Source organism: Diplotaxodon limnothrissa, linkage group LG7 (genome assembly GCF_057381915.1).
Source record: "Diplotaxodon limnothrissa isolate DT_005_m linkage group LG7, D_limnothrissa_male_GT1.1, whole genome shotgun sequence".
Classification (NCBI taxonomy): domain Eukaryota; kingdom Metazoa; phylum Chordata; class Actinopteri; order Cichliformes; family Cichlidae; genus Diplotaxodon; species Diplotaxodon limnothrissa.
This window is the reverse complement of record NC_140602.1, coordinates 51,964,328-51,988,499: the sequence shown is the minus strand read 5'-3', so window position 1 is coordinate 51,988,499 and position 24,172 is coordinate 51,964,328. Positions and strand designations below refer to the sequence as shown.

The 24,172-nt window shown below is 42.5% G+C and overlaps 1 protein-coding gene across 1 annotated transcript in view; it reads left to right on the top strand.

The window, feature by feature from the left end:
• Nucleotides 1-23,391, top strand: part of loxhd1a (lipoxygenase homology PLAT domains 1a) — a 35,932-nt gene extending 12,541 nt beyond the window's left edge. The window contains exons 10-43 of the mRNA XM_085357116.1: nt 1,156-1,406; nt 1,485-1,620; nt 1,718-1,878; nt 2,017-2,103; nt 2,870-3,005; nt 3,118-3,272; nt 3,374-3,534; nt 7,102-7,178; nt 7,260-7,456; nt 7,551-7,743; nt 7,856-8,016; nt 8,104-8,440; nt 8,575-8,726; nt 9,444-9,577; nt 9,827-9,978; nt 10,104-10,208; nt 10,288-10,416; nt 10,516-10,683; nt 10,758-10,939; nt 11,086-11,202; nt 12,981-13,143; nt 13,391-13,545; nt 13,678-13,887; nt 14,599-14,725; nt 14,844-15,052; nt 15,185-15,370; nt 16,675-16,802; nt 16,915-17,032; nt 18,449-18,626; nt 20,760-20,945; nt 21,058-21,228; nt 21,323-21,455; nt 22,640-22,795; nt 22,911-23,391. Of these exons, the coding sequence (XP_085213242.1) occupies nt 1,156-1,406; nt 1,485-1,620; nt 1,718-1,878; nt 2,017-2,103; nt 2,870-3,005; nt 3,118-3,272; nt 3,374-3,534; nt 7,102-7,178; nt 7,260-7,456; nt 7,551-7,743; nt 7,856-8,016; nt 8,104-8,440; nt 8,575-8,726; nt 9,444-9,577; nt 9,827-9,978; nt 10,104-10,208; nt 10,288-10,416; nt 10,516-10,683; nt 10,758-10,939; nt 11,086-11,202; nt 12,981-13,143; nt 13,391-13,545; nt 13,678-13,887; nt 14,599-14,725; nt 14,844-15,052; nt 15,185-15,370; nt 16,675-16,802; nt 16,915-17,032; nt 18,449-18,626; nt 20,760-20,945; nt 21,058-21,228; nt 21,323-21,455; nt 22,640-22,795; nt 22,911-23,391 (5,792 nt within the window). The remainder of the gene's footprint in view (nt 1-1,155; nt 1,407-1,484; nt 1,621-1,717; nt 1,879-2,016; nt 2,104-2,869; nt 3,006-3,117; nt 3,273-3,373; nt 3,535-7,101; nt 7,179-7,259; nt 7,457-7,550; nt 7,744-7,855; nt 8,017-8,103; nt 8,441-8,574; nt 8,727-9,443; nt 9,578-9,826; nt 9,979-10,103; nt 10,209-10,287; nt 10,417-10,515; nt 10,684-10,757; nt 10,940-11,085; nt 11,203-12,980; nt 13,144-13,390; nt 13,546-13,677; nt 13,888-14,598; nt 14,726-14,843; nt 15,053-15,184; nt 15,371-16,674; nt 16,803-16,914; nt 17,033-18,448; nt 18,627-20,759; nt 20,946-21,057; nt 21,229-21,322; nt 21,456-22,639; nt 22,796-22,910) is intronic.
• The last annotated feature ends 781 nt before the right edge of the window (nt 23,392-24,172 follow it).

Sequence of the window (24,172 nt, the reverse complement as noted above, 5' to 3'; positions counted from 1 at the left end):
GAACCTTCCACCACCGTGTTTGGCAGTTGGTAGGAGGCATTTGCGCTGATCTGCTGTGTTTGGTTGTTGCCAAACGTGCCTCTGTGCATTAAGGCCAAACAGCTTCACTTTGGTCTCGAGAGAACATTGTACCAGAGGTTTTGTGGTTTGTTCAGATGCTACTTTGTAAACCTTAGCTACGCTGTCATGTTCTTTTTAGAGAGAAAATACTTTCTCCTGACAGCCTCTTCAAACAAACAATACTTGTTTAGTCTTAAATATTTAACATGCTAACTGAGGTCTGCAGAGTCTGTGATGTAGCTCTTGGGTTTCTGCTGTTTCTCTGAGCACAGCAGTCTTACCAAGAGGGGATTTTTACCGTAATTTCCACCTGGCAACTGTCTTTTCTATTTGTGAATAATCTTTCCCACTGTGGAATGATGGGCTTTAAATTATTCATAAATACCCAGCTAAACAGCAACAACTGATTCTTTAAGATCGTTGCTAATGTCTTTCCTCCTTGGCTTTGTGTTAACACACCCCTCACTGTTCCTGACCAGCACACTGACTAAACCTCTGCTTTTATAGACGTGATCACAATAGCTAATGATCAATAAATCAAGTGCATTTCATCACCCTCCTAATCCTAATCGAAGGAGTGAGGGTGGACTGCATTTTGGCTTTTTTCCCCTTAAAAAATAAGTAATGACACTGTGTAATATGCCATGTTTGGTTGATCATTTGATTGTGCTGGCCTAAATTTAAGACTTGCTAAAGACCAGATTGTTTTCATTATGTCCTGAACCCTTAGAGTTGACTCACCTTACTATTTGATGCCACTGTAGGTATAAAGAAAAAAACAAACAAACCATAAACTCCTGAGAAACTTTTAAAGGGAACACTGTTAGTGGTGGACCTATATGAACAGTAAAATATACCAGGTTCACCTGCTTTTTTCAATAGAGTTTATAGCTCTAAAAATGTACTGCACATTCTTTTCTCAGGTGTGACACTGGGTGCTTAGTCAATGTAGTGGAGCATTTAGCTACTAAATGAGTCAAGAGGACATCAGGAGCTAGAAGAGACTACTGGTGTGATGATGATGATGCCAATGTTAATTTCAGTGTTAACACTTTGGACCAAAAATGTGTCGTGCATTTTCCTGTCGCTCCTTAGGAATTGTGTACAATGTCCAAGTGATGACTGGAAACGTGAGGGGTGCGGGGACCAACTCTAAGATCCACATGGTGATGCATGGAGCTAAGGGCATAAAAAACAGCGGCAAAGTCTTCCTTGAAGGCGGGGCTTTTGAGCGCGGTCTCATCGACATCTTCAATGTGGAGATCTGTGAACTGATGAGCCCACTCAGCAGGGTCACCATCGGGCACGACAATGGCGCAGTTGGTGCTGGATGGTACTGTGAAAAGGTATTTTTTTTCTTTTTCTTAAGTATGAACAGATCACTTCTCAAAGTGTCATACATCCATCAACCATTTCTCATCCAGGTGGTTATATACTGTCCGTTCACGGGGATAGAGCAGACGTTTCCGTGTGGGATGTGGCTGGATGAGGATGAGGGAGATGGGCTGATTGAGAGGGAGCTGTATGAGATGGTCTCTCTCAGGCAGAAAAAACAGATGAGTGGGTGTCTTCATTCTGCTTTACTCAGTGAATAAAACATCAAAACATAAATCTTCTATATGTACTTTAGTGTCACACTTACTCTGTTTCCATTTAGAGTACCCATGGTCGCTGTGGATTTGGACCTCAGATGTAAAAGGGGCAGGGACAGATGCCCAGGTGTTTCTGCAGATCTATGGAGAGAAGGGCAAGTCTGATGAAATGAAACTAGAAAACAACTCGGACAGTTTTGAACAAGGCCAGGTTGATAAATTCATGGTAAGTCTTGAGTTCACCTGATAAGGTGAATAAAACAGCTTCATCTATTGTTCATTTAGCACAATAATCATAAAGTCTGTCAAAGAAACTTTTTTCCTAAACTATCCATTCTTATTTTACATTTGGGGATAATTGTAGATTGAAATGCCAGACATTGGGAGACTGCTGAAACTGCGGATCTGGCACGAGAAGAGACATCCATTCGCTGGTTGGCATTTAGGAAAGGTGAAAAAATTGTCAGTATAAGCTGTTAAGTCTGTTGTACAGGGTCACCTTTGAGCAATGAATCTGGCACTGAGCAAGTGTTACTTGTACTGTGGATGTTGAAGTCTTTGGACCAGTTCAACACTTCGCTCCGGTGTGAACTATCTCAGCAATTGTTTGGGAATGTTTGCCTTTGGACTTTGTTGATTCCCGTGCTTTGACAACTATTAAGTGAAACCTTAAAGATTGCTTTAACTTTATATCTTCAACTTTATCTGACAAATGCTAGCATGCTATTATGTATTGAAATAGTAAACAATGTACCTTGAAGCCGATCTCATCAGCTTCAGCTGTTTTGGTGTTAATGAAATTAACAGTTGGAGAGGTTGACGTTTTTCCTCCTCATCTTTTCTGGCTGTTTTTTCACTAATTTTGCATTGGCTAGGTTCAGTGTCGCTGCTGTTAGCATGAGGTCATACCTGGATCCTACAGAGGTTGCACAAGGCGTCCATCTCATCCAGGATGGCACATCAATGCATGCCATTGTGAGAAGGTTTGCTGTGTCTCCCAGCACAGCCTCAAGAGCAAGGAAGCGACAGGGACTCTAGAAGAGCTGGACAGGGCCATATCAGTATAGATATCCAGCAAGACTTTTGTTTCCCTTTGAGATCTGATGTGTTTTCAAAGCATTCCTTTATTTATTTCTTTTTTTGAGCAGTTTAGATGCTGTCATTGCTGCAGTCCTGTTTGAAAGGAATATTGTGAACCAAATTATGATTTTCTGCAGGTCACCTTGCTCAAGACGCTAACCATGGAGAAATATTCTTTTGAATGCGGCCGTTGGCTGGACATCAACGAGGATGACAATGAGATTGTCAGAGAGCTTCCAGCGACAGGAGTACTTATTGATGAGCCACTGCCCTGTAAGAGGGCTCTGCAGAACACTGCAGATGTTCAGACTCCATGTTCACAGTCAATTACAAACAGTATGTCTTGAGTGAATGTAGCTCCTTTACTCTCTCTTTGTTTCTTCAGTGATTAAGTACAGAGTCACCATCTGCACAGGAAATGTCAGTGGCAGTGGCACCGATGCCACCGTCTTCCTCAATGTTATTGGTGACCTAGGTGAGACGGGCGATCGACTCATGATTATGAGCAAAAACAACGTTAACAAATTTGAAAAGGGAAACGTGAGTGTATTAATAAACAAGAATGAACCCAATAATTAAGTAAATATGTGTGAAATGCACAGCAAGCATCTTTACATGGCTGTCTCTTTCTCTTCCCTCAGCACGATGAGTTTCTCATTGAGTCCGTATCCTTGGGCCAGGTGCGCAGGGTCCGTGTGGGTCATGACGGCCGTGGTGGAGGCTGCGGTTGGTACCTCGATAAGGTGATGGTCAGGGAGGAAGGCCAGCCAGAGAGTATGGCCATTGAATTTCCTTGTTACAGGCAAGACAATAGTTTCCAAATAACTCAAATGCTCTCACAGATATGGTTTCTTTGCAGATTATTAATTTCATTGTCACTATATGCTAAATCTTAAACTAAAAGCACTAGAAGCAGCAGGATGCTTGACACTATTAAAAATCACTTAACAGAACTCCTCAGGTTTGAACTTTGGACAGTGGCCTAGCAGTTTTCTCCTGTTTCCTGTTTTTATGCTAGGTTAAGTTAACCAATCGTTGGCTGGAGCAGGGCCGTGCAGAGAGGTTTAAAGGGGCGGGTGCTCAAAGTTAAAAAGGGGCACATTGAACCAGGCTGAATAACAACAACACGCATTCATTAAGAATCTAATATGGGAAGGGCAGGGCTGTGTTGATCTGAGACTGTAGACATTAAAAAGTCCATAGGAGAGATGGTAGCTGATTAAACAAGTGTCATGAGATAATAACAAAATGCAAAGATTGGTGACAGCGCTTGGAACCATAAGGCAACAAAAAACTGTGAGAAATAATTTAGGCTCTGCCTGTGAATCACTCTTTGCTTCTCTTCTTCCTTCCATCCCATCATTTCATATATCACTCTCCACTTAATATGTGAGAACAAGGCACAACTTGCTATTGCAATAAGCTATAATCTAATTATCCACACCTAACAACTCTTGCACTTAATCTATAATAAAATGATGACAGAAAAATGTTATAGCACTGCCTTTAGTAGCCTCACACAGCTCCTACTGTTTCCTCCTCATGTCCTTACCAGGCATGTCTGGATAATGTTATATCATGAGTAATATTTTTTTTTTTAAATCCATCTAAATAAAACACACACATGCACGCACACACAGTGACATTTTAGACCTTCTTCAGAATACTGTACTATGGGCATCATGGTGCTGATCCAGAATCCTTACATTATTATTTATTACTAGAGCTACAATAATAAAGCAATGAGGAGGGGGAAGTAATAAATATGAAATAATGTCATTATGATGATTCCATTTGTTTCACTATCTACTGTGTGCAGGGGCAAAGCTTATTACATTTTTAAACTGTAGAGATACAATAATTTTACTGCTGTAAAATCCAAATTTTGTCTTATTTAAAATATAAATCTAATATAATCTGCTTCCTAATGTATGTTCTTTAAAATGCAGCTTGTGTTTTTTAATATATTATAATTATAATAGGGCAGCACGGTGGCACGGTGGTTAGCACTGTTGCCGCACAGCAAGAAGGTCCTGAGTTCAATTCCACCATCAGGCCGGGGTCTTTCTGTGTGGAGTTTGCATGTTCTCCCCGTGTTTGCGTGGGTTCCCTCCGGGTACTCCGGCTTCCTCCCACCGTCCAAAGACATGCAGCTTGTGGGGATAGGTTAATTGATTAATCCAAATTGTCACTAGGTGTGAATGTGAGTGTGAATGGTTGTCTGTCCCTGTGTGTTGGCCCTGTGACAGACTGGCGACCTGTCCAGGGTGTACCCTGCCTTTTGCCCTATGACAGCTGGGATAGGCTCCAGCGCCCCCCGCGACCCTGAAAAGGATAAGCGGAAGCGAATGGATGGATGGATGGATAATTATAATAATTATTATGTGGACATGCATATTAGATCGTTTTTTAGTGAAATATAATCCCTCCAGAAAGGCAGGAAAAGCCCGGAAACTTACTTTAAAACTAAATATGTTCCCTAAAACGGTGACAGAGCTACAGACCCATGACAGCCTTACACAGGTAGCCAGCAGCTATGACCAGCACTACTTGTGCAGTTAATAAAAGGACAGGTAATGTTTGTCGCGCTGTTGCACACACAGCACGCTCGTTTGTTTCAGTTCGTCAGTTGCAACAAGACAACTTACCAACGTGTACGTAATAAGTGCTATACACTACAGTGTACGCTGTACACCTACTTACTGGTTTTGTCGCATCAGTCTGTGTCTCTGAGTTAACTTGTGTTTCTCCTACAGCTCCGGACCGCTAAAAATGCGCGTGCTCTTTGTGAGCTCGTTCCCGGCTCGTAACCAGCGCGTTCTGCCGTCAAGGGCGATCATTGGTTAAATGTGATCATGTGACTGATGCAAGCCAGATCCTTTTATTTAGCAAAACTGTGATTAATAGTTAAATATTATTGTTGAGGGGCACACACATAAAAAAAAATTTTTTTAAAAAAAAAGTTGCCTCAACAAAAGGGCACTTTGGGCTCCCATCAGGAAAGGGGCGGGTGCTCAAGCCCCTCTAGCCCCCCCCCCTCTGCACGTGCCTGGGCTGGAGCTTTAGTTAGCATACAGTCATCTTCTCTTTTCGGCTGTTCTCTTTAGGGCTCACCACAGAGGACCATCTGCCTCCAACTCACCCTATCCCTCCCATCTTCCTCTGGTACATCAACCCGCTACACGTCCTTCTTCACTACTTCTCTGAACCTCCTCTGTAGTTTTCCTCTTTCGCTTCTGCTTGACTGCTCCGTATTCAACATTATGTCCAGTATACCCACTATGCCTCCTCGCTTTGCCTCCAAACTACTCAATCTGAGACCCTGAGATATACTAATTTCTAATTGTGTTCATCCCGATCAGTCCCAGTTAAATTAGCATCTTCATATTCTTCAGTGGATCTCCGGCTTCCTCCCACAGTCCAAAGACATGCAGTTAGTGGGGTTAGGCGAACTGGTAAATCTAAATTGCCCATAGGTGTGAATGTGAGTGCGAATGGTTGTTTGTCTCTATGTGTTAGCTCTGCGACAGACTAGCGACCTATCCAGGGTGTACCTTACCTCTCTGACAAAGTCAGCTGGGATAGGTTCCAGCCCCCCCGGTGACATTGAATTGACTAAGAGGATGGATGGATGTCAATCTTTTCACAAGAAGTGTAAAATTTTTTACTTTGTATATTACATACATATTTATATATGTTTTATATACAGAAATTGCATACATTTTGTAGTGTCCACTTTCTTCTGAAACCAACACAGACAGAATCCAGTCAGACAAAATCCTCCCACCAGCTCGAAATCTCTCTTAAGTGTTGTAAATTGACCGCTCTTACCTTCACTAGCTCTCCAGTGGCTTGCGTGTAAATAGTTAGGCAGCTGATGGACAAGTGTGCCATTACAAATGGAGACTAAATGAATGTGGCCAGCTCTGTGCTTCTAATAGTGGTGCCAAAACCACAAGGCTGAGGTGCAGTGTTACCTCCTCCTGTCTGTTTGATTTGGCAGTCAGGGAAAGTTGATTCCCACTTTCAGTGTGGAAATTGTTACATGAATAATGTTAGGCCACTTAAATGTTTTGTAATTATTAAGTTAATGATTGGGATTTTAATCTGGAAAATGTAACCGTTAAAATGTAAGTCAGTTAATATCATGTTCTGTCTGTTTCCTCTTCTTTCCTCTTCTTATTGTTCAGTGGCTTCAGAGGTTCTGTCAGTCCTATAGCATCATTCTTCCAGTGAAGTTATGAATACATAAATATTATGTCATCTTTTTAATATTTCCATTTCCAGGGATTTTCTAAGTGTGTAGGAAGGCTCCTCTGATTCTGTTTTTACGCCATTGAGGTACATTTACATGTGTGTTTTTCTTCAGGTGGTTGGACCGTAATGAGGATGATGGACAGATTGTCCGTGAGTTAGTTCCAGCGGGAGACGGCCTGCGTCTCTTCAGTGAGTACACAAGAACATTTTAAAAAGCCCAGTTTTGTAGGCATACATCAGTTTTTTAAACCGATTGTTTTCACTCCTCAGATGTCAGCTACCAGATAGCAATCAAGACAGGCAGTGTGAACGGGGCCAGCTCGGACTCCAAGGTGTTCGTCAAGCTGTATGGGGAGAAGGGTGATACTAGCAAGGTGATATTAGCAGTCTCCGACAATGATCTCAGGAACTACTTTGAGACAGGTCGCACGGATATCTTTACCTTCGAAACCTCTGACATCGGGAAGGTAAGTTTGCAAGACTTGTACTGCATGTAATTAGACAGACATTAAGACATTTATTTATGTTTCTTTTTGCCTGTGTGCTTTCTGATGCTTGCAGATCAACCGACTTCTGATAGGTCACACCAACGAGGGACTGCGGGCCGGGTGGTTTCTGGACAGCGTGCAGATCTCTGTGCCGGTTCACGGAAAGCAGTACATGTTCCCAAGTCACAGGTGGCTCTGTAAAGATGAAGCTGATGGAAAGGTGGAGGTGGAGCTCTATCCCAGCGAGACGTTGGACATTGAACAATGTAAAAGGCACAAAAGCAAAAAACAGTTTGCACAGCCAGAATTAATCATTTTTAAAGTGATAGGTTGAGATACACTGCTTCTCATAATGCTTAATCCTTTTGCCTATAACAGTGATCAACTATGAAGTGACAGTAGTCACAGGTGACGTGCGTGCAGGTGGAACTAACGCCAAAGTCTTCTGTCAGATCTATGGATATGAAGGAAAAACTGAAGTTCTGCCTCTAAAAAGTCGCTCCAACAGTTTTGAACGTGACACCACTGACATCTTTAAGGTCTGTATTAATACTGCTTAGGTTATGTCAACGTCTGTCAGAGATTTGAGTTGCTGGTTTGACTTTTGTTTCATGTCTGCAACCCAGATTGAGGCTCAGGATGTTGGTAAGATCTATAAGATACGTATCTACCACAACGGGAAGGGTATTGGAGACGGATGGTTTCTGGAGACTGTGGACATCAAGCGCCTGACGATGGCTATGGTGCAGGTTGAGGTGAAGAAAGAAGAGACGAGCAAAAAGGACAAGAAGAAAGATAAGAAAAAGAAGAAGAAGGAAGAGGAGGAGGAGGTGGAGATAATTGAAGAACTGCAGGAAGTGGTGGAGACATTTATTTTTCCTTGTAACCGCTGGCTAGCCAGGGATGAGGAGGACAGGGAGATTGTGGTTGAGCTGCTGACTGAGGATAATGACGACTTGGAGAGTAAGTAGAGCATGAATGTGGTCATGTTGACTCACTGATATCTGCTGCTGAAGCCCGTGAGCCTGAAAATCAAGCCAATGCCCTCATGTGCATTTTCATAATGTCGCTGATGATTTACTGTGTTTCTCCGACAGTGAACTCCTATGAGATACATGTGTTCACTGGGACGATGTGGGGGGCAGGGACAGATGCCAATGTGTACATCAACATCTACGGAGAGACAGGCGACACGGGAGAGCGACACCTCAAGAAATCCAACAACCTAAACAAATTTGAGAAAGGCCAGGTAAACCCGGTTTGCTGAAAATCCGAAGGAAATCAATTTGTTAACTCTTGATTTTTCCTGTCTTCCTCCCTTCACCCCCAACCAGTCGTGGTATTGACTCCCTCTCACTAAGCCTGGTTTAGCTGGAGTTTTTCTCCTGTTAAAAGGGAGTTTTTCATTCCCACTGTTGCCAAGTGCTTGCTCATAGGGGATCATCTGTTATAGGATCTCTACCTTACAATTTAAAGAGCCTTGAGGTGACTGTTATTGTGACTTAGTGTTATATAAAGAAAACTGAATCGCACTGACTCATGTATTGACATTTTGCAAAGAGTTAAAGGAGAATATGGATATCACTACCATGTCTGTCCATGAAGGATATTGCATTGGCTTTGCAGAGACTTTGTATATGGGGGAAACAGGCAGCCCGACCTGACCAAGGCCTAAAAATCAGCCTTATTAAAATGCTAAATCTCATGTTGATGTTTTTATAATGCCGTCATGGATGTGTCAGGCAATGGATGTGTCAGGCAATCCTGACAATGCCGTCTGGCATTGTCAGGATTGCTGTAATTGATACTGTTTTCCTGGCAAAGTCTCTCATCAAACAAATGTTTGGCTTTGGTAGCCTTCTGGGTTAAACAAAGATCAGATGAATAAGTGATGAGGTTCTCATGGTCCGCTAACCTGTGGCATTTCTTGACCCTTTGTCACCGGGCTTGTTGGCGGGCGACGTAGGAGGACGTTTTCGACATCTCTGCAGTCGACCTGGGGACCCTGAAGAAGCTGAGGATCCGCCATGACAACAGCCAGGCCAGCGCCGGCTGGTTTTTGGACAGAGTGGAGATTGTGGACAACAAAGATGACACCACGTATGTCACCAGCACATTGATGTTATATGTTTAACGGACCCCTTAATGGAGAAAGCAAATTTGCACTTTGCTGAGTCATACTAGACACAAATTCAGAAACACAAAGGGTTCACAAAAAATCCCCATCCTACATAGCAGACAGAGCCTCTGCGTGTGTGCTAGAGCACCACTGTGTGGTGTGAAGTGGGAAATATTTTAAACAAATTTTTTGACATGGAAAAGTTATGTATCCTGGCATATATATTTTAGGTACTTCTTTCCTTGCAAACGGTGGCTGGCTGTCGATGAGGATGACAGACAGCTTGCCAGAGAGCTTGTTCCTGTGGATGAGGCGTTCATGAAGAAGGGAGATGATGATGACGAAGATGACTCTGAAGCTACTCTTGGTTTGGAACAGAAAGGTGAGAGCAACGTTACTGCGTACGAAGAAAGAAGTGTCTGACCGATGTCAGATATCGAGCGTTTTCTGAGTTTTTCTGAGAAATATAACACAGAGATTATTAAATGTGGTAACTTCTTCCTGCAGCCATGTCAACAACATACACAGTGAGGATAAAAACTGGTGACAAGAAGTACGGAGGAACAGACGCTAACGTCTTTATGATCCTGTATGGCACCAAGGATGACACAGGTAGCTTTGGAAGTGACTGCTGCGCTTTTTGCCTGCTTTCTGTGTTTAAAATGATAATTAGTCTGTTCTGTATCCACAGGAATTATTAACCTGAAGGCTTCAAAGACCCATAAGAACAAGTTTGAGCGAGGTATGATTGATGTGTTCACTGTGGAGGCCGTGGACCTCGGACCCCTGAAAAAGCTGCGTATTGGACACGACAACAATGGTACATTAGGACCGACTGGCTGCCTGTGCCGAGAATAATGCAGAAATACTCCGACTACATCTACATAAATGATCACAGTCTTTTCTGTTAATGTTTAAGGGGGAGGGTCAGCAGGCTGGTTTCTTGACTGGGTGGAGATTGATGCTCCATCTCTGGGACAGAAACTACACTTCCCCTGCGGCCGCTGGCTGGACAGAGGAGAGGATGATGGAGCCATCGTCAGGGAGCTTTTCCCTAATCCTCTTCAAACAGAGTTTTACACACCATGTAAGTCAGAAAAGTGCACCATATTCTAACTGTATTAAAAGTGTAACTTAATTGGTTATTATTCCATTTTATAGTCGTTCCTTATGAGATCAAAATCTTCACAAGTGACGTGTTTGGAGCCGGTACAGACGCAGACGTCTTCATCATCCTGTATGGCCGAGATGCAGTGTGCACCCAGCAGAAGTCCCTGTGTGTCAACAAGAGGGAGAGGAGAATGTACTTTGAGAGAGGAGCTGAGGACATGTTTATTGTTGAGGTAAGTTAAATAAGGGAAGCAATAAATACATTCATCCTGCTTTGGGGACTAGAACAGCAAAGTCATGAGCGTGTTTCTGCATTTACAGCAATGAACTGCACTTGTGAAAGTTGTCCGTTTATCCAAGTGTTCTGTTGTCTGTGCAGCTAGAAGATGTCGGAGATGTAATTGAGAAGATTCGTATTGGCCATGACAACCGTGGGGTGAACCCAGGCTGGCATCTGGACAGAGTGGAAATCAGACGCCTCCTCAGGAAAGGAAAGGTACTGTCTGCGGAGGATACATGAACAGGGGGAAAGTGTTTTACTGGCTTAAGTAAAAAATATGATAGTAGCTGATAATAGCAGTTTAGAAAACTTTGGTGAATATTGCAGTAATATATTGGTGAATTAATATTACTGATGGCTGACAGCACAGAAAGTGTGCAAGTAGCATTGTACTGTAGAAAGAGGTGAAGGTAATTTGAACTACTTGATATACTCAGGGCCACTTTGTTGGGTTTGTCTATTCAACTGGTTTGCTAAAGTAAATATCTAATCAGCCAATCAGATGGCAGCAACCAAATGTATTTAGTGATGCAGACATGACTGTAAACTGCTGAAATTCAAACTGAGCATCAAAATAGGGAAGAAAGGTGATTTAAATTACTCTGAAGGTAGCATGGTTGTTGGTGCAAGATATACTGGTGTGAATATTTCAGAAACTGCTGATCCACTGGGGCTTTCCTGCGCTAACCTTTTTGGTGTTTACAGAGGACGGCCTGGACAAGAGATAATATGCAGTGAATTCACTTGGCAAAAGTGTCTTGTTGATGCTGGGAGTCAGAGGAGAATTGCCAGACTGTTTCCAGCTGTTAGGAAGGCAACAGTAACACAAAAAGCTACTTGTTGCAACCAAGATATGCAGAAGGCATACCTTAAAGGCACAATTGGGAACCACTGCTGTCAGCTATGAGCAGGAAACTGAGGTTACAATTCACACAGGCTCACCATTATTGGACAATAGATCATTAGAAAAATGTTGGCTTGTCTGACCCTCAATTTCTCCCACAACATTCAGATGATATGGTCAGAATTTAGGTAAACAAATATGAAAGCATGGGTCCATCCTACCTTGTGCCAACAGTTCAGACTAGTGGTGGTATAAAGGTGTTGGAGATATTTTATGTGGGCTCCTTAGTATCAACTGAGCACCACAGAGCAACACCACAGACTGCCTGAATATTGTTGCTGACCATGTCCGCCCCTTTATGACCACAGTTTACCCATCTTCTGTTTTCTTGATCATTACAATGAGTCCAATGTCCTCAAATGGCCTTTGGGATGTGGTGGGATTAGGGGTTCGGCATCACGGACGTGCAGCTGACAAATCTGCAGCAACTGTGTGATTTTATCATGTCTATATTGACCAAAGTCTCTGAGAAACATTTCCAGCACCTGACTCTATGCCATGAAAATTTCAGGGAGTTCTGGAGGCAAAAAAGGGGTCCAATAAGGTGTACCTAATAAAGTAGCCAGTGAGTGTATATTATGGGTACTTCAACCTAGTACAGGTGATCATATCTCATGAAACTGTTGCATGTTTTGTGTGTAAATTGTGAATCTAAAACATTTAAATACCTAAAAAGAACCATATTTGCTTTTTGAGTGCAAATATAAAAAATAAATTAAATGTCAGCACTCAAGTTTTTAAAACTGTGCAGCCGTATATCAAACGCCCAGAGTTACATTTCACTGCGCAGAGGACTGACACTCTATTAGGGCTGTATTTGGGCTGCCACACCCGAAAGCCTCATTCACAAGATTGATTTCAGCACTCAGGAGCACATCCTCTGATTCCCTTCTTCTAATAACGGAACAGTTCTGTTTTTAATCAGCAGGTGGTGATGTTGTCTTCTTAGCTGGTCAAGCAGCACTGTGATTTCATTTGTGATTCAACATATTGGGTTGCTGCTCAGCCAGTCTAAATATTCTGTTTGCTGATCCTCCTCCGAGACACAAACACACAGATTAAACTGCAGAATTTAATCGTCTCTTTGTAGGGTTCAGAGACCGTGATCTTCCCCTGTGAGCGGTGGCTCGCCAAGTCAGAGGACGATGGAGAAACGGTGGGAGAGCTTGTGCCCTCTGACATCATCACAGAGAAACTTTCAAGAGATGGAAGCCTGAAAGTGACTGAAGTCGAGGTGGAAGACGCTCTGGAGAGTATGTTACCTGCTGGCTGCATTATTAGAAACACAAAAACGATTTGTCATCCTGTCTTTTTATCTGCCCTTCTGAGCATTAGTTTGGAGACAGTTTTCCCTTCTGGTCCTTTATACCCCCAACTAAGTCTCTGTTATGACAGCAGCATCAAACTACGATGCAAAATTGCTTCATTTTCAATCTATTTCCTGGCAGCAGCCTCACACAAAATCCCCTGCCTGTCTGTGATCACTGTCTCCCACTACAGCCCACACATACAAAGTTTCCGTGATGACAGGTGATGTGTATGGAGCCGGCACTGATGCCAACGTCTTCCTCACCATTTACGGGGACCTGGGGGACACCGGGGAGAGAAAACTGAGCAAGTCGGAGACAAACAGCAACAAGTTTGAAAGAGGATCTGTAAGAAAGCTTGAACTTTGTGACCTTTTTAATTCTTGTCTCCTACACTGTAGATATATATATTCCAGATTACAGAGCAAAAAAGAAGTACACAACATTGATGTTATTTCCTGAATGTTTCTCTTCTCCCAGGTGGATAAGTTCACTATAGAGGCAGTAGACCTCGGTCAGATTTTCAAAATAAAAATTCGCCATGATAACAGTATGGTGAGTCCTGACTGGTACTTGGATCAGGTGGAGGTGCTGGACATTGATACAGAAGAGGTGTTCCTCTTCTTATGTGAACGCTGGCTCTCCAAGAAGAGAGAGGATAGACGCATCCAAAGATACTTTTATGTCAAGGTAACATGAACAATCTAAAGTGCTACTTCTTACATGAAAGAGGTTTTGATATACTGATTTCTTCTATTTCTTACACTAGTTGAGCACAATTAACGTAATGTCCTCAGTTCTAGCTCCATATTTTTATTCTTAGATGTTTTTACAATAGCAAAAAAATAATAACTGCCCTTCAGTTCATTTACAGACCAAATAAAAGCCATTTTAGCTCCCTTTTATTCTCATTGGCAGCCCCTCAATTACAGAGAACAGCAAGTGGGTGGGGTTTCTGTGCTCACAGCCGGACCTGTGTGCCTGAGAAGACCATATTAGGGAGATCTTCTCCCAACAACAGAGCCAAGAGTAAAAAATAAATGAATTTGAAAAGTTTGAAATTCACATCAGTGTTTGGCTCATATGAATTACTTGCACATATGCTGACCTCATTCTTTGAAACTTTGGCTGTATAAGCGCATTTACCACTGTAACACAGAGCCCTGCTGTATATGTTACATAACATGAGAAAAAGTGTGACAGATCCACTTTAAAGTGAATGGCGGTTGATCACCAAAGTGACTAGGATTCATTTTTTGTTCTTTCGTGGCACACCACCTGAAATAATTTCAGCACCTTTTTGAAGTCTTTGTAAAACATTTAGTGGCTTAGCATCGACTTGGGTCTGTATCTCTGCAGATATGGCTGCTGCATCACTAAGTGTCCGTTCTGTTTTCTCAGGGTTATGAAGGAGTTCGAGAGAGCTCGGCCAGTGAAAAGAAGAACTTGGCTCTAATGCAGAAAAGCGTCGACAATAACATGAACAAGAAGAACAAGAAGAAGAAAGAAGAAAAAATTGATCTTCCAAGTAAGAAAACTCAAGTCTCTTCTGCACTGCTAGTTCACCTGATGCTCTCTCATGTGTTTGTTGTTAATCCCTTGAATGCATCAAATGAACGAATAGTTGCTCGGCCCTTTCTATGCAGTCATACCTTATCACATCACCATCTACACTGGACTGGAGAGGGATGCGAGCACCACCAGCAGGGCTTATGTCATCATTATCGGGGCTAATCACACCCAGACAGATAGGTTGTGGTTGGACCTGCAAGACGGGAGGAAGGGCTTTGAGGCCGGCTCTCTGGAGAGCTTCGAGTCCCACGGTTCAGATGTGGGGGAGATCAAAAAGGTTGAGGTGAGTGACAGGTGAATTTGTTTCACTGAAGATTTTGCACTAACATAGCTTCTCACACACACACACACACTGAAACACACAGAAAAAATACACCCACGTTCCTGGCAGTGATTGTTTCTCTCCTTCCTGCAGCTCGGCCATGATGGGGCCACTCCAGAGAGCTGCTGGCTGGTTGATGAACTATGTGTTGCTGTGCCAACCAAAGGGGTCAAATATATATTTGCTTGCAAGTGCTGGCTGGCCAAAGATCGAGGAGATGGGTTGACTGCTAGAGTATTCAGTGTGCTGGACTCAGAAGCCATTTCTATCTCCCATAAGGTCTGTAAATGTAGACGTGTTATTGAAAGCAAAGCCATGTTGCAGGCAACATACATACATCATGGTGTTACTGAGTTAAATTAAGACAAGAGAATAATTTAGAAAGTACAAAGTAGTAAACTTACCATAGTACATGTATAATAATATATAATAAGCTGTCCACAAGAGGACATCATTTCCACTGATTTCAAGACATGAAAACACCTCACATTGCACAGAGGTTTTTGCAAGCTGAGGCTCTACTAAGCAGGAGGGTTATCATTAGTGACTGTCAGAGCCGTGATTCAGGATAAAACGAAAAGCAACAGCATGACAACAGTGTCTCAGGCAGCTGAAGGGAGACTGTGATAAAGAACAGGAGGAAGATCAAGGCCCTCCATGGGGTCTGCCATCAACAGACTGAAGAAGTGGAAATTAAGAAATCCTTTCAGTGTCTAGAGAAAGCTGGCCTAAAGGACAGCACAGATGGTGATCACGGCAGCACAGGAGCAGGACCTAAGCATTAGCTCCATAGAGACAAAACCTAGTGGCTAGGATGGTGTAGATGAACACCTGTGTGGCATATAGAGAAGTCCACAAGTCCTGATGGGAGACACCTCCAGAGGTAGTTGAGAGCAACATGGCGAAGGTCCTATGGGACTTTGACTGTCACACAGGCGCAGCTTCTGGCCAACCAGCCAGACATCATGGTGGTTGACACGCACAGAAGACAGCAGTTGATGTGAAAATCCTAGCAACATCAGGATTTGTGTTTGCCAAACTGGACTCTAACCAGGGGTGGGCAACTCCAGGCCTCGAGTGCCGGTATCCTGCAGGTTTTAGATCTCATCCTGTATACACACACTTGAATTAAATGATTAGTTAATTACCAGGCCTCTGGAGAACTTCACGACATGTTGAGGAGGTCATTTAGCCATTTAAATCAGCTGTGTTGGATCAAGGACACATCTAAAACCTGCAGGACATCGGCACTCGAGGCCTGGAGTTGCCTACAACTACTCTAAACCATCAGCATCCATCTACACGATGGTTTAGCTCCTTTATATTTCACTGGTGCACAGAACAGGAATTCTTAGCCCAGATATTCACAACTGTTGCTACACTGGAAGCCCCAAAATATTGGCTGTCACCTCCCTTTTCATGGCATAGCTATTAAATAACCAATGTCTGCATTTGTGTTTATTTTATCACTGTTTACAACCTTAAAATGACTGAATTAATTCGTATGTGCTCGTCCAGTGAAGCTGTAGATGTACTTGTGGGAGGATAGTATTGTTTGATGTCTGATAATCTTTCCATGTTAGATTATCTATGAGGTGACAGTGGTAACCGGAGATGTGCAGAATGCGGGAACAGACACCCAGATCTTCATGACTGTTTTTGGGGCCAACGGCAGTACAGAGGAGATGCTGCTGCAGAAGAATGAGGACAGGTAGCATCAATGATTTCTATTTTCATTCATGTATCTAACTGTAAAATAAAGAGAGGACCAATTCATACTCAAGATTCTAAACTTTGTGCTTTGATGTGGTGGTGAACAAAAGGTTTGAGCGAGGTCAAGAGGACACCTTTAACATGGAGATCGATGACGTTGCCCCACTGAGAAAAATGCGACTCCGGATAGATGGATCAGGCAGTCGGCCCGACTGGTTTCTTGACAAGGTCGGCTCACCAGGCACACAGATACAATGCAGTCATTTAGAAGATGTTTATTTGGTAAAAAGGGTTTAGAAAAAACCCCCAGGAACAGCTAGAGCAAAAGGGAACGTGTGCAGATTGAGCTCTTTAGTAATATCATGCATAGAATTTTTTGTTCTTGTCGAGGCCTAATTTGTTATAAAGAAGAAACTGCAGATCTCAACCATAAAACATAAAACCAGCAACATAAAAAGCAGAAGAGTAATCGCTATCTCATTCCAAGATCAATAGTACAAAGCACTCACAGGCTTGTGTTTTTTTTATCCTGGCACCACATGCTGTAGGTCACAGGATCATTCAATCTATTATATGGCACAGACAAATACACACACACACACACACACACACACACACACACACACACACATCTACCCCTGCCTGCAGGAGAACGGTCAATGATTCAACCACACACAAAGACACAGGCAACAACACACACAGAGCAGGGCCCAGAACTCCTGGAGTGAGCATATTGACCCATTTTATTCTCCGTGCCGCTGTTGCTTGAATCACGGACACGCTCTCTCTTACAGTACGCACACGCTACAAATGAGCACCGTGTTTGGCCTCGAGAGAGAAATCATTTCATCTTATATATAAATTAATTTACAGAATACTAGTGCAACATATTGGAATTGACTGCCTCAGTACTGAAAGATTTTTTTAAATGATTCTGTGAGGATGATATCACTTCCCACCACTAAATTTAGTGTGAAGTCTCAGGCTAAAGGTTTTGATGAAGTAGAACACATTTCCTATGCAAATGTCTTCTCTACTAAATGCACCATGCCTGTAGGGCGGCAGAGCAGTCAGAAACAATACAAAGCCCTGTCCATCCGTGCCCGAGTCTCAGCCGCTGTGAACATCTCCTTGACTTGACCCTGAACAGAGCCTTGTGTGTTCAGCATCACAAGCAGATATGCTGCCTTTATGGACAGGTCGTCGCCTTGAAACTGACACAATGGTGCACCAGGTGGACTGCCAGCATAGTAATCTGTCCAGATAAATACGCAGAAGGGAGAGCTAATAGATGTCTGGCTGATTCTTGGCCTAACAGAGAAGATTTTTCCTGTTATTAGAAACTCGAAACTTTCAGAGAGGCAGGATTAGTGTACCTGCTGGTAACACAGTAGTCATCCAGCCATAATATGACACAGCATTCAATACACTAGTACTGTGGTTCAAGTAATAGCAATATCAATCATAAGTGAATGCATTACTACTGATGATGCCCTGAACTTTCATCTGCAGGTTGATATTTATACTCCTGTTGTAATACATCACACCACAGCAGCATTTATTACTGTTAAATCTTACCTTTAATAATTATAATGCAATCTTCCAAACGCTTTGCTAATTTATAAGCTAATTCTGTGCATTCAGGTGATCATGCGTAACCTGACCACGGAGGAGGTGTCTGTGTTTACCTATGAAGGGTGGCTGTCCAGGACACATGGACCCAAGAGGACACTGATCTGTGAGATGGCAGCTTTGGTGGACGAGGAGGTGATGGTGGAGGTCACTACCTACATTGTCCAGGTCAAGACAAGTGACGTCGCAGGTAGGTTCTCAACCCAGCTCTGTGGTCCCATTCGAAATATGCAGTACTTGTCCAAACATACATGGAAATCTTCAAGGTGTCCTTTTATGTTTGAATGAGTCATAGATCAATGTTAAATGATTCAAACAAACAAACAAACAAACAAACAAAACCTTCCTCTGAAATTTCAAGTATAATCAGGTCAAGCATAATGACTAGACTGCCCAGTGTCCAAAGAAAAACTTTGAAAGCTCTTCATAAATTCAGGAAAAGTATTTTTCAAAGTGCTTTTGAAAAATACAGGAAAGTCTGACTCTTTGGAAGCAAAATATGAAGATATGAGGGACAACTTTGATGAGGGAAGGGATTTTGCACATATGCTAGATAATTATTTGAAAATTTGTCTGTGTTTAATATGAGAACCCATCATTGCAACAGGATATATGTGACAGAAGAAATGAAAAGCATAAAAGCTTCTTTCAGACACTGTTTTTTAAACTAGTTACAGGTTGCCAATATTTGTTGTGGCCATTTTAAGATTCATATTGTTTGATCTGAACATGTTTAGGGGCTTGACGATATCAAATGATTACTTATTCACAAGCAAATAGGTAAGATTAGAAACATGAAGCACATTTTTTCTATAAGAGTCCCAATACCCAGTTTTGATTGCACATATCTTAATGTGTCAACATAAAACCAAATAATAACTGAAATGTTGAGGTCTGAGCTGTGGGGTCAGTGAGGGCACTCTAAGTATACTTAACAGGCCTATGAGCATTCCCTGTCCATTCGGCCTTTATTCTCTGGGTTCAGGGGTGCTGAGACTGAGCAGAGTAGACATCCTCTTTCATCAGGAACATCCTCCAGCTCTTCCCGGGGGATCCTGAAGGACTCTGTGGTCAGCGGACACATTTAATTTGTCAAGCGTTTCCTGGATCACATCCTCATCATCTGTTTTTCGGACCACTTTCAAAGGATACACCAGAGAGTATTCTGCATTTGAGCACCTGTGAGTGGCTCTATACTGTGAACATCCTGTGAAACCCTCCCCATCAAAGCCAAACGAGCTGCTGCCTGGAAGAGACTAATTACTGTATGACTGCCATCCCGTGTTTTCAGTCACTACCCAAAGATCAATGCAGAGTTAGAGCCTCATTTTGCCTGCCCTTGTGCAGGGGTTTGTTGTTTTCCTAGGCAAAGGCAAAGGTGGAATAATTCATGGCTGAATCCCTCGTGGCAATTAAAGAGATCCTCTTCAGAAGCCCTCCACACCGCTGCTCCATCTTTTCTTCACCCTGGATTTTCATCTAGCTCAGTTGCTCTGCTGATCAATACGATCAGAATGGCAAGAAGTCTGAGCCGACTTCAAAGGGCTGCTCTCTGCCACTGTCAGTTACTGGAAGCTGACATGTAGCCTTGCACCGCCACTAAGGCTCTGGGAGGAAAAAATGAGCAAGGCTGATAGATGCAAACACACCCACAAACAACATCACATAGGCAGAGCTGTTCCTATGCACGTATACTATAAAGAGGTACTGAAGATCAAGTGTGTCCATTAGAATATATGTCACATAAGTTACATATGTTACATATAACTTTAAAAATATCCAGATCTCAAATATTGCCAGCGTGATAATTTCTTATTACAACTGCTGGATTGTTAAATGATCAACATTCTTGCCTACTCTACAGAAGCGAGTTTAAGCAAGGACACTGAAAACATGCTGCAGGCTGAGTGAGGTTTCACTCAGGATCTAACCGACTGTGATAAAATAATAAAGCACAGGGGGATTATAGATGCGCTGTATGAGTCAGAGAACCCAGCTCTCACTGCTCCCCAGTTTACTTTTCAGGTGGTGATTTGCTATTGCTGTACAGCCTTTTTACTGCCATACAACTCTTTGATATAGCTTAATTGCTTTGCACGTATATAATTAGAGCTAGCTCGAGTGACAGTAAATCATTTTTATTATAGTTAATTGCATTCAGTGACCATGTAGACTGGGAAGCTGTGACTTTATAGACTAAAATCCAAGCAAAGTTCTGTCCATGGTTCCACCCATGTTTATTTAAAAGTGTAACCAAACCAAGAAAAATCCCTTATTGTCGAGGATTTTTTTTTCTAAATAGTAAACTGCTGCATCTCTTCAGGGGCAGGCACTGATGCCAACGTGTGGATCATTATTTTTGGAGAGAACGGGGACACAGGAACACTGGCGCTGAAAGAGTGCAACAAGTCCAACAAGTTTGAACGCAAGCAGGTGGACACGTTTCGCTTCCCAGAAATCCTCAGCATGGGAGACCTCTCCAAAGTACGAGTCTGGCACGATAACACAGGTCAGCTGCTCTAACTGGCACGGTGAACAGCTTAGACTGAGCTCAGCTGTTCTTAGAATGAAAAGTTTGAAAGCACTGCACACTGGTATTTTTTGCATCTCGTTACATGCAGGTATTGCTCCAGGCTGGCACTTGGAGTATATTGACGTGAAGGACGAGATCATGGACAAAACATTTCGTTTCCCCTGTGACCGCTGGCTTGCCAAGAACGATGATGATGGACAGATAATGAGAGAGCTGGCCTGTGCTAACAATGACTACTTGGACCTCAATGAAAAGACCAGTAAGGCTAGCACCTCACAGCATTCAATTATCCCCCCTTGTAGTTTAGTGCAACAACATTTTACTGTAACTGAGTCTCCTTTTCTCTATGACAGAGTATGAAATTTGTATCACAACTGGAGACACAGCTGAAACCAAGGAAAATGCCTGGATTGTACTTGAAGGGAGAAAGGGTCGATCAAAAGAATTTGTAATGGAGAACTCCTCAAAGAAGAAGAGGTTCTTGCGGTAGGTACTTGCTGCAAGATTAACTCAGTCACCGGCAGCTTGTTTGCATGAAAAAGAAATGTGCTTTCTTTCCCTCTGCATCTCTCTCTGCCCTCATGATGATTATCCAAAATACTTAAGACCAGACCAGCACCGCACTCTGATGTCATGACTACACTCCATCCTGTTAAAGATTAATTCTGACACAGAACAAACTGGCAGTGATGTGAATTTCAATTAAGGCAAAGCAATTTAAGGGAATAGCTACTAGGGCTGGGCCATATCATACCGTTCACGGTAATACCGGTATAATGTTGGGCAATGACAAGAAAATGAAATATCGCGATAGAATGTGGGTAAAACGCGCATGCGCAGTGCCTTTGTTTTCATACGCACATGGCGAAAAAGGCACGGCGGCGACGGAGAATGACATGGGCGAAAGCGGATCGTTGAATGAAAAGGATGAACCATAATTGGTTTGTAAAAATGCTGCAACTTCAGTGGTGTGGAACTGGTTTAGCTTTCGTCCGTCAGATACACAACAAAGCACTATTTTTGGTAGAGCGTGCTAGCGGGCCGTGGTTATTACCGTGTTTTTTGGAAAATACGGCACACTTAAAATCAATCCTTTGATTTTTCTGAAAATCGACACTGCCTCTTATAATACCGAGTGCCTTATGTTTGGATTCTGGTTGTGTTTACTGACTGATGTTTTAGTACGACTTTGCTAAGCTACAAACCTGCACCACTTGATGGATTGTCGGAGCATTACGTCTATCGTAGGGAACAGCCTCGCGGAGTGATACGTACTGTGCTTCAACATAATATTACCGTATTGCGTGTGTATAAGCTCTTTTTAAGTTTTGTGGATATTATACATGGTTATGCTGAGGATATGTTGGCCAATTTCCACTGGAAATGCCTTTTGGTTAAACTGTCAGCAAGGAATTTGCATTTACACTGTTACATTTTTAATAACTTTAATGCAAAAAACAGCTGCTTGTTTAAGTGAAAATACATTGATGGGGTTTTTTGCACTAATACAATTGTGGAGTTGTAAAGTATTTTGTCTAGTGTCAATTATATCGTCAGTTATATCATTATCGCAAATTTTCAAATGTATATCGTGAGAAATATTTTTGGTCATATCGCCCTGCTCTAATAGCTACTTTCACCAACGAATCCATGTTCCTCTCTCTTTTTAGGGGAAATGTTGACAGGTTTGAATTTTCATCCAAGAACTTGGGTGATATTGCTGGCATCTGTCTGGGCCATACACCCAAGGATGGAAAGAAAGTAAAGGGGGAGGTTTACTGGCACGTGGAGGAGGTTGTTGTGACCGAAAGAGAACTGGGAAACAAGTAAGGCAGCTGCTTCCCCACTGTAGCCATTCATTTATTTTCCACCATCAAACAATTTCTTGATATTCTCAAATGGTTAGACTATATTCCTTCTGCTCTGCTCCATTATCTCCAGGTACATTTTCAAATGCAATTCCCTCATTCCTCTTTCTCCTAAGAGGGACGATTTCATCACCGTTGAGTGCACAAAGACCATCGAGAGCTTTGCAAGCAAAGCTCGAAGCCTGGTACCTGTCAAATATGAGATCATCGTCATCACAGGTGATGAAAAGGGTGCAGGAACCGATGCCAATGTTTTCATTACTCTCTATGGCTCCAATGGAGATTCGGGTTGCAGGCAACTGCGTCAGAAGTTTCGTAACCTTTTTGAACGTGGGCAAACAGACCGTTTCTCTGTGGAAATGCTGGACATGGGGGAGTTGCAGAAAGTCCGGGTAGAACACGACAACTCCGGTCTCAGCCCTGGCTGGCTCCTCGATCGTGTGGAAGTCACCAACACAGCCAATGGTGTTACCACTATCTTTCTCTGCGGGAAATGGCTGGACTCTAAGAAGGCAGATGGAAAGATCTCCAGGGCCATCTACCCAAAATACTAAAAAACCCTACAGCTCAAGCATGTCCTCTTATGTTTAAAAGTAATGACCAAAGAGATTCTCCTTCTAGCAAGTTTTATATCTCAGGAACTGAGACATTAAAAAAAAAAACATGTCATGATGATGTCTAATGTGGTCAGGAAAAAGGAAAGTGCCAATCTTTTTAAATATCAGGGATTCTTTGCATTGTTTTGTTGTAATACAGATTTTATAAAATGAACAAATGAATAAATAAATCCAATTTGTTTATAACACCCAGTTTTCAGCTTCACTTCTGACTTGCTGGTAGGTCTAAACTTTACCTTCAAGTCTGGTTAAGCAGAAATATACACTCATTGGGCACTTCATTAGTTATACTTTGCTATTACAGTCGTCTCCTTTTGCCTTCAGAGCTGCCTTAAACACAGCAAACAAAATGCTGGAAATATTCCTCAGAGATTTTGATCCATATTGACCTGATTGCATTACACAGTTGTTGCAAATATTCAGTTCCACAAACTTGCAAAGATGCTATATTGGACTGAGATCCGGTGACTGTGGAGACAATTTATGTGCAGTGAATTCATTCAACAAATCAAGAAACCAGTTTGAGTTGATTTGAGCTTTGTGACCTGTCGCACTATCATGCTGGAAGGAGACTGGTACACTGTGGTCATAAAGGGATGGGCACGGTCAGCATCAATACTCAGGTAGGCTGTGGTGTTAAAATGATGCTCAGTTGATACTGAGGGTCCCAACATGTGCCAAGAAAATCTCCTCCACACTATTACACCATCACCAGTAT